This window comes from Hippopotamus amphibius, chromosome 13, assembly GCF_030028045.1.
Source record: "Hippopotamus amphibius kiboko isolate mHipAmp2 chromosome 13, mHipAmp2.hap2, whole genome shotgun sequence".
Taxonomy (NCBI): domain Eukaryota; kingdom Metazoa; phylum Chordata; class Mammalia; order Artiodactyla; family Hippopotamidae; genus Hippopotamus; species Hippopotamus amphibius.
This window is the reverse complement of record NC_080198.1, coordinates 42,661,929-42,671,706: the sequence shown is the minus strand read 5'-3', so window position 1 is coordinate 42,671,706 and position 9,778 is coordinate 42,661,929. Positions and strand designations below refer to the sequence as shown.

General features: G+C 60.6%; 1 protein-coding gene across 2 annotated transcripts; it reads left to right on the top strand.

The window, feature by feature from the left end:
- Nucleotides 1–496: 496 nt before the first annotated feature.
- Nucleotides 497–9,564, top strand: XIRP1 (xin actin binding repeat containing 1). 2 transcript variants are annotated; one of them, XM_057705662.1, is made up of 3 exons: nt 497–570; nt 3,721–7,069; nt 7,497–7,573. In XM_057705662.1, exons 2-3 carry the CDS (start codon nt 3,725–3,727, stop codon nt 7,503–7,505), a joined length of 3,354 nt encoding a protein of 1,117 aa, XP_057561645.1. In that variant the 5' UTR covers nt 497–570; nt 3,721–3,724; the 3' UTR covers nt 7,506–7,573. The 2 variants fall into 2 exon arrangements, with proteins under 2 accessions (XP_057561645.1, XP_057561644.1); XM_057705661.1 differs by having other exon boundaries at nt 3,721–9,564.
- The last annotated feature ends 214 nt before the right edge of the window (nt 9,565–9,778 follow it).

Genomic DNA, 9,778 nt, shown 5'->3' with positions numbered 1-9,778 from the left:
GGCACCCAGGCCTGCCCTCACGGGGCCTCCACTCTCCTGGCAAGGTAGACACACACCGTACGTCGGGAACCGTCAGGGGGCGGTCTGGAGTAGGGAGGTGAGGGCCAGGCCGTCCAGATGTCAGATGCCCCTCCTTATTCATTCCCTCAAAACAGTCTGGGACACCTGCACCCCACACCATGGCTGAGTCACTGACCCCAATCCTCAGATCAGACTTGGATGAATGACGCTCTCCCCACCTCACTCCCCTGTCCCTCCCCAGCAGAAAGGACATGTAACTGATTCCCGGGATGGAGGAGTCACTTCCACCAGCCCTAAAAATAACTGAACCACTTCATACTCTGAACTTAGCCTCCCCCACCCACCCCCACCTTGGCCCACCCCCTAACCAGCCAGATAAAGGCAGCTGCTGGGGCTGGCAGAGGACAGAGACCTGGAGCCAGGGCAGCGAGAAGGCATCTGACGGAGCCAGCAGAGCAAGACGAGCCCCAAACGACAAGAGCGACGACAGACCCTTAGGCCGCACCTGCCACAGACCCCAAACCTCCATCAGCCAAGCAGGACCCTTGGGTGAGCAATCTGCCCCTTTGTCTCTCCATGGTGGGGCTAGGTCTCCAGGATGGGACCCCCTTGGACCCTCTCAGGGTAGTATTAGGGGAAGCTCTGGGTGGGGGAAGGAGGGTGAGGAGCCGCACAGCCTGGAGTGAGGGGTCTGATATAAAGATTTTACGAGGAAGTTAAAGAGATAGCCCCACGGGAGCTCCCAGAGTGGCTGCCACAGCCCAGAGGCTTGCAGACAGGCAGGTTCCAGCCAGTCTGGCATAATCCAGAAAGACTTGCAGGAGGAAGTAGCCTGGAGTTGTGATTATTTATTTATTTATCTATCTTATTTTTGGTTGTGTTGGGTCTTAGTCGCGGCATGTGGGCTCTTTGTGGCGGTGTGCGGGCTTTTCTCTGGTTGTGGCGTGGGCTCCAGAGCATGTGGGCTCTATAGTTTGCGGCATGTGGGCTCTCTAGTTGAGGCGCGTGGGCTCAGTAGTTGTGGCACGCAAGCTTGGTTGCCCTGCGGCATGTGGGATCTTAGTTCCCCAACCAGGGATCGAACCTGCATCCCCTGCATTGGAAGGCAGATTCTTTACCACTGGACCACCAGGGAAGTCAATGGAGTTGTGATTTTTAAAATACAGGTATGGAGTTCCTCAGGCTTCAGGGCTTCTTCCTGGGGAAGCCCCAGCTAGGCCCAGTGTCTGGAAGAAAGGACAGAGGAAGTGGGTGAGGCCATGGGGGCTGGAGGGAGGTCAGCAGCCCTGACTCTGCACTGCCAGGACAAGCCTGGTGCTCAGCTTCTGTGGGTGAAAGCCTTGGCATATCTGGCCCAGGAGTGTCTCCCCAGGGCTGGCCTGAGCCCAGCTCCCCACATATCATGGCCTAGAGCCTGGGATGGGATGCAGGCCCTCAACTTGCCCAGCTGGAAAGCCCTTGGGAAAGATCTGGGGGGTGCAAGGTGAGGTAACCAGATCTGAGTCTGCCCAGATGCAGAGATGTGTGGAAGAGGCTGGGCCAAAACAGTGCAGACCTGGAAGCAAAAGTGGGGGTCACCCTGAGACACTGGCCCAGCCCTGGGGGGCTGAGCTCAGGGACACCCACTGGGGCTCAGGCCCTGCCCTAAGTCTGGCCCCAGTTTTGAGCTCTGCCCTCACCCCACCCCGTCCCTACCCGCAAGAAACGGGTGGGAAGGCCTTGCTGTTGCCTGGTGCAGCCTCCCGGGTCAGCTCCTTCCCCTCTTGGGGCCTGTTTCCCCAACTGAACAATGAAGGGCTGGGCTCAGTGACCTCTGAGGGTCCTCAGGTCTGCCATCTCTGGACTCTGTGATTCTGACAATTGGTGACCATAACAGGGATTCTGGAGATTCCTGGGGGTGGGGGTAGGGTAGAGCTGCTGGCCTGTACATGCCATCTGTTCAGGCCACACTGGTGACAGGACAGGGAGGAGGTGGGGACGGTTGAGGTTTGCCTTTGGCAGAGGGTCCTCATGAGAACTCAAGAGACGAAAGCACCCAGAGCATGTAATGAGACAAGGGCTGATGGCTTTAGAGGTCACACTCCTCGGGGCTCAGATCCCTTTGGTGGACTTGCTGGAGCAAGAAAGGTTCTGTTCCCCCCTTTCTGAGGTAGCCGTGAGAAGGAAGTCCTTCCCCGCCCCCCAGGTCCGCCTGGCCAGGTGCCCTTAGCGCCAATCATCCTGCAGGCCAGGGGCCTGACACCAGCTCAGGGGCAGGATCAGGGAGCCCAGGGCAGAGAAGATGAGGGAGACCCAGGCTCCCAGGGTCCCACTGGCTGCGCCTGACCTCTCCCTAGTGCAGGGCTGCTGTGCTGAGGCCAGGACCTTGGCTATATTTAGCACTGAGTGTGGAGCAGAACAGTGGGTCAGGGGCAGTGAGAGGGGGGACGTGCTTCTCATTCTTTCCCTACTGGCCTCTGCGGACTGTTAGTACACCTGTCACAAGACAGATAAGACACCGAGGACAGAGACCAGAGAAGGGCTTGAGCAGTGGGAGGCCATGGGGGGTGAGGATGGCGGGGGCAGTGCTTTGGTGGAAGCTGATGGGCGTGAAGAGGGAGAAAGCAGAGGAGCACAGGAGATTCCGGTTGCACACAGCTGGGGACGTGGGTCCATGAGTGAGGGGCAGGGCTATCTCTGCAAGAAAGTCCTTGGTCCCACTGCCTCCCCTCCCTGTGAATGTCACCCTCACACTCTCCTGGGGTGCCTTCCGGGGAACAGAGGGACACCACAGCCACTAAGAAAGCTTCACACTCCCTATTTACAGGGTCTAGGAACTCCAAGCCAGCACTGCCTGCCCCTCATTCACCAAAATCTGACTCTGGGTCTCGGTTTCCTCACCTTTAATTAAGAGTGGTTGGGCCAGAAGATCCTTGAGGTCCCCCGGCTCAGATCTTCTGAGTCTTGGCACAGAAAACCCCTAGCTAAGATTCAGAATCAGGCTTTGCCTAACCACTAGATACCTGGTGAACCCCTGCTCAGCCTCACTGCTTCTGCTGTAGTGTGGGCTGCTGGCCCTGCTTTGCCTCCCTGGCCTGGGAAGGGTGAGCAGAGAGCCAAGAGCTAAAGGCTGGGCAGGCACCCCCCACCCCACCCCACCCCACCCCCACTCCCGGCTCTGGTGAAAGGGACAAGTGCGCCCTCTGGTGTTACGAAAGGAAACATAACTGATGACTATTTCTCTCCAAGGAAAATCGTTACCAGTTTAGGGACCTGTCTCTCCCTGGCTGGGACCCTTTAAATCAGAATCCCCCAGGCCAATTCACCTGGGAGTCTTCCAGGGAAAAACTGATTTTGGCAAAGGCAGTCACGCATGGGGCATGTCCAGTTCTCCCCCTGGAGGTTGGGGCATCCCTTGCCTGAAGGACAGAGCTTCAAAGCCCGCAGTGCCCTGCTTTCTCCCCAGCCACCCAGGTGGTTCTGGGGAAGCACCTTGATGGATGACTCCATATGCCTTAAATTCAAGACCTGTCACACATCAACCACGCAGGTGGCAGTGTGAGACGCAGGTGAGATCTGGAAAGGGAGCGGGGTCTCTAAGCACATGCCACCGCAGGGCTACTCTGCCCCTGGGCCCTGCTCTCTGCCATTTCTCCCAGCAACCAGCCCCATCCCACCTAAATCCCCAGCCCCATCCTCATCTCTGCCCCCTCTCCTCAGAAGGATGGCCGACACCCAGACGCAGGTGGCCCCTGCCCCAACCATCCCGATGGCAACTACAGAGGACCTGCCCCTCCCTCCACCACCTGCTCTGGAGGATCTGCCACTGCCACCACGCAAGGAGTCCTTCTCCAAGTTCCACCAGCAGCGGCAAGCCAGCGAGCTCCGCCGCCTCTACAAGCACATCCACCCCGAGCTCCGCAAAAATCTGGCCGAGGCCGTGGCTGAAGACTTGGCTGAGGCCCTGGGCTCTGAGGAGCCCACTGAGGGTGACGTGCAGTGCATGCGCTGGATCTTTGAGAACTGGCGGCTGGACGCCATCGGGGACCATGACAGGCCACCTGCCAAGGAGCCCGTGCCTGGCGGCAATGTCCAGGCCACCTCCCGCAAATTTGAGGAAGGCTCCTTTGCCAACAGCACAGACCAGGAACCAGCTGGACCTCAGCCATCTGGAGGAGATGTTCGTGCAGCCCGCTGGCTGTTTGAGACAAAGCCCCTGCATGAGCTGACGGGCCATGCTGAGGCACCGGAGGCTACAGTGAGGGAGCCTGCAGCCAGCGGAGATGTCCAGGGTACCAGGATGCTCTTTGAGACACAGCCACTGGACCGCCTGGGCTCCCGCCCCTCCGTCCAGGAGCAGAGCCCCTTGGAGCTGCGCTCAGAGATCCAGGAGCTGAAGGGCGATGTGAAGAAGACAGTGAAGCTGTTCCAAACAGAGCCTTTGTGTGCCATCCAGGACGCAGAGGGCACCATCCACGAGGTCAAGGCCGCCTGCCGGGAGGAGATCCAAAGCAACGCGGTAAGGTCTGCCCGTTGGCTCTTCGAGACCCAGCCCCTGGATGCCATCAATCGGGACTCCAGCCAGGTGCGGGTGATCCGGGGGATCTCCCTGGAGGAGGCAGCCCGGCCCGATGTCAGCGCAACTCGCTGGATCTTTGAGACACAGCCCCTGGATGCCATCCGGGAGATCTTGGTGGACGAGAAGGACTTCCAGCCATCCCCAGATCTTATTCCTCCTGGTCCAGACGTTCAGCAGCAGCGGCATCTGTTTGAGACCCGAGCACTAGACACTCTAAAGGGGGAGGAGGAGGCTGGAGCAGAGGCCCCACCCAAAGAGGAAGTGGTCCCTGGTGATGTCCGCTCTACCCTGTGGCTGTTTGAGACGAAGCCCCTGGACATGCTCAGAGACAATGTCCAAGTGGGTCACCTGCAGCGGGTGGGACCCCAGGAGGGTGAGAGGTTCATGTGTGAGCGTCTATCCAGTGCTGGCGCCTCAGCACTGTCCCTCTCTCAGAGTGCCCCCCAGAGGCATGGGGTGAAGGGAGACGTGAAGACCTTCAAGAACCTTTTTGAGACCCTTCCCCTGGACAGCATCGGGCAGGGTGAAGCTTCGGCCCACGGGCGCACAAGCAGAGCAGATTCTGCCCAGCAGTCCCAGGACATAGGGTCCCCAGTGTATGCCATGCAGGATGGCAAAGGCCACCTCCATGCCCTGACCTCCGTCAGCAGAGAGCAGGTAGTTGGAGGTGATGTGCAGGGTTACAGGTGGATGTTTGAGACACAGCCCCTAGACCAACTAGGCCGAAACCCCAGTACCGTTGATGTGGTGCGGGGCATCACCCGGCAGGAAGTGGTGGCTGGAGACGTGGGCACTGCCCGGTGGCTCTTTGAGACCCAGCCCCTGGAGGTAATCCACCAACGGGAGCAGCAGGAACGACAGGAAGAAGAAGGAAAGCGTCAGGGGGGCCCTCAGCTTGAAGCACCCCCCAAGGGAGACGTGCCGACGATTCGCTGGTTGTTCGAGACGTGCCCAGTGAGTGAGCTGGCCGAGAAGCAGGGGTCAGAAGTCACAGATCCCACAGCCAAGGCCAGGTCACGGTCCTGCACCTGGATGTTCACGCCCCAACCCCCAGACAGGCCAGAAGGCTCCAGGGAGCAGCACCTAGAGGTCAGCCAGGTCCAGGCTACGGAAAGACAGACAGATGGACATGTCTTTGAGACTGAGCCTCTGCAGGCCTCAGGCCATCCCTGCGGAAGAGGGCCTGTGAGATACTGCAGCAGAGTGGACATCCCTTCAGGGCAGGTGTCTCGTCAGAAGGAGGTTTTCCAGGCCCTGGAGGCAGGCATGAGGGAAGACCAGGGATCCAGGGTAATCCCTGAGCCCATCCCGGCGGGCTCTGTGCACAAGTTCACCTGGCTCTTTGAGAATTGCCCCATGGGCTCCCTGGCAGCTGAAAGCATCCGAGGGGACAGCCTCCAGGAAGAGCAGCCTGTGGGCCCCTCAGGCGACGGGGTGCGGGAGAGGCAAGAGACCGCAGCCGAGGGGACCCTGCGGACCCTGCATGCCACGCCTGGCATCCTGCACCACGGGGGCATCCTCATGGAGGCCCGAGGGCCAGGCGAGCTCTGCCTTGCCAAGTATGTGCTCCCAGGTCCAGAGCAGGGTGGCCCCCACGTTCAGAAGGAGGAGCTGGTGTATGGCGAGCTTCCCAGGATAGTCCGCCAAGTGCTGCGCCGGCCAGACGTGGACCAGCAGGGGCTGTTGGTGCAAGAGGACCCAGCGGGCCAGCTCCACCTCAAGCCACTGAAGCTGCCAGGACCAGGCAGCAGCGGGAATGTCGAAGACATGGACCCCGAGTTCCAGCAGTTGCTGGCTTGTAGCCTTGGGACCTCGGTGGCAAGGACTGGGCTTGTGATGCAGGAGACCGAGCAGGGCCTGGTGGCACTGATTGCCTACTCTCTGCAGCCCCGGCTACCCAGCAGGGCCCCCGAGAGGAGCAGTGTGCAGCTGCTGGCCAGCTGCATAGACAAAGGAGACCTGAGTGGCCTGCACAGTCTGCGCTGGGAGCCACCGGCTGACTCAAGTCCAGTGCCGGCCAGCGAGGGGGCCCAGAGGCTGCCCCTGGCTGAGAGCATCATCCATGTTCCCCCACTGGACCCCAGCGTGGGGATGGGGCCTCTGAGAGGGCTGGGGGCCAACCCCTGCCCCCCACGGGCCACTGGAAAGGCAGTCCGTCCGGCTGGGGGAGAAAAGCAGGAAAGCAGGAGCACTGGACAGAAAGGGACGGCAACTTTGGACAAGTCAGATGGAGCCACGACTACGCTCCCAGGGCCCAGGTCCTCAGACCTCCAGGGTGCCATGCAGAATCTGCAAACGGCAACAGCCAAAGCCCAAAGCCTGCACCAGCAAGTTCTGAGCAAGCACACGCAGGGCCCCACCTCTGGAGCTGCCTCTGTGCCCTCCCAGCATGGTCTTCTGCAAGCACCGGCCACGGCCACCGGGACTGCCCAGAGCAACACCAGGCCTCTGGCTGGAGGTGACCCCAGGATCCCAGCAGCCCCCAGAAAGGTCAGTGGGGAACAGAAAGCACTGCCTGGAGGGCTGCCTGGGGGGTGGGTGACTATTCAGGATGGCATCTACACTGCTCACCCTGTCAGGACATTTGACCCACCGGGGGGTGTCTGGCCTTCTGAGCGAGGAATCCTGCCAAGGGGCAGGGAGACTGCCCTGCACTCCCAGGCTCCCAGCCCGCTCCTGGAAGGCCCAGCTCAGAGTGTCGGACCAGGGCAAGAGGAGCCTGGGGGCCACACACCGAAGGCCTGGAGGCCTCCAGAGAAGGTGACAGCAGGACTCAGCCCAGGGGGCCTCCAAGCTGCAGAGACCCCCCTGAAGGCCGCCCCTTTAGCCCACCACACGCGGGCCTCTGGGCCTCAGGCTGCAGGTGCCAGCCTGCACTCCCATAATGCTTCTGTTCCCCCTCCTCCTCCTCTCCCAGCTGCTGTGACGGGACCTGACTTTCCAGCCCAAGCCAGCCACGATGAGAATTCCATCCAGCAGGCCTTCAAGCCCACACAGGACCCCCTCCTCCACTCCCACAGCAGCCCTGCTGGCCAAAGAAGCGCTGGGGAGTCACAGACAAAGACTCCGAAACTGGAACCCACCAAACACCCAAGGAAGAAGCCCCAGCTGCCCCCCAAACCTGCACATCTAAGCCAGATCCCGCTTCCTCGCTGGTTGCCCAAGCCCTCAGCCCTCTCTCCCAGCTCCTCTAAGGAGGCTGGGCAAGGAAAATACAAACAAGGTGAGACTGGTACAACCGACCATGACCCTTGGCCAACCAAGGTCCCCACCACTGCAGGCCAGGGCCGAGTGTCTCTGGCTGGATGCTCCACTGGACAGAGCCAGCCCAGCCCCCAGCATGACTCCAGCGCCGTGGCCCCCAGGCCCACCAAGAGTCAGGCTGCGGGTAGCAACGACCAGAGCCCTGAGCCCTTCAAGCTCTCAGCTCTCAGCAGTGACCCCACCTCACCGCAGCAGGGCCCCAGCCCCTCAGGAGAGAAGTGCATGAATGGTTCCCAGCAAGAGGCTCCTGAAAGCCCTGAGATTCTGCAGGGAAGCCAGCAAGAGCTCCAGGGCCTCCTGAGCCAGGTGCAAGCGCTGGAGAAGGAGGCCAAAAGCACTGTAGACGTGCGGGCGCTGCGGAGGCTCTTTGAGGCTGTGCCCCAGCTGAGAGGGGCCCCTCCAGCTCCCGCTGCCCCCCGCAAACCTGAGGCCTCGGTGGAGCAGGCCTTCGGGGAGCTGACGAGGGTCAGCACGGAGGTGGCCCGGCTGAAAGAACAGACCTTGGCCAGGCTGCTGGACATCGAGGAGGCCGTGCACAAGGCCCTCAGCTCCATGTCTAGCCTCCAGCCTGGGACTAACACCAGAGGCCATTCCCAGGGACCCCCGAAGGACCACAGTGCCCTCAAGGGCAGTGTCACAGACACCAGTAGAGTCAGGCCCAACTGCCCAAGCCAGGAGGTCAGGAGTCAAACTGCAGTCAAGAGCCAAACTGAGGTTACATGCCACATTGAGGTCCAGAGTCAAGCCAAGGTCAGAAATCACACTGAGGCTAGAAGTCAAGCAGCCCCGAACACCTCTTCTACCCAGAGGCTGGAGACCCTGAGAGAAGATTCGAGCCTCCCTCGAGTGTTAACTCCCAGCCGAGATTCACCCTCCTCCCCAACCTTCATCTCCATCGAGTCAGCCACAAGGAAGCTTCCGGAGGCTCCCAGCCCCAGGGGCGGCCCCGAGGTCTCAGTGAAAAGTGCACACCTCACTCAGGATGTGGGCCAGGCTCAGCCCCACCAGAAAGATGTCAGGGACAAGGCCACGAAGAAAGAAGCCACCCAGTGCTCTGGACAGCCTCAGCCTGCCCCTGCCTCAGCCAGCCTCCTGCCCACCAGGCGGCAGAAAAGTGTTCTGGAGCTGCAGACTAGGCCGGGTGGCTCCCAGCACTACGGAGCCACAACAACAGTGACTGAGGAATACGAGAGGGTGGACGAGTGCAGGACCACAGCACTCACCTCCCCCACCATGGTCACTGAGCCTACAGAGCTGCGGGGGGACCCAGGCCCCCACCTCGGGCTCCACACCTCCCCCTTGATGAGGCAGTTCCTGCGCAGCCCAGCTGGGCTCAGTGAGGTCCTGGCAGAAGCTGGGATGGTGTATGTGCCCTGTGGCCACTCCCAGCCAGCTGCCCAGTGAGCCCCTCCGTCTCCCCCCACAACCTCCATCCCGGGACAGAGATGGGTGCCTACCTCCTGCACACGTGAGGCAAGGACCAAAAAGAAAGGGCACTTTCTGAGACTTGTGGACAGTTTACCTTTCATCAGTTCCATCCATTGGCCAGGTTCTTGCAAAACGGGGGAAAGAAAGGGTGGGAAGAAGCGCCCCCACCCCGAGTAGCCCAAGCCCAGAAGCAGGATGGGGGCGGGTGGCTGCTTGTCGAGGATGTAATATGTACAGACACATGCGCTCCTTGCACAGGCCTGGCCCACATGCCAACAACGCGAGTGAGTCTGCAAGCCACTGCCTGAGACAGAGCCCCATGAGCGACCCTCCACCTTCAGCCGTTATTTCTTTTAATATGAGTCAAATGTCCTCAGTCATCTGCTCTTTAACTCCTGGAGAGGACAGGGCCAGCTGGATTGGTCTCTGTTTTGGATTGACGAGGGCCCCAGAAGGGCCCCTTCATCACCATCTCCTTCATTCATCGAGTTATCCTGGCAGCACAAA

Bases quoted from the DNA above. Each gene is read 5' to 3' on its own strand.
- XIRP1 (XM_057705661.1), top strand. From the start codon at position 3,725: ATGGCCGACACCCAGACGCAGGTGGCCCCTGCCCCAACCATCCCGATG.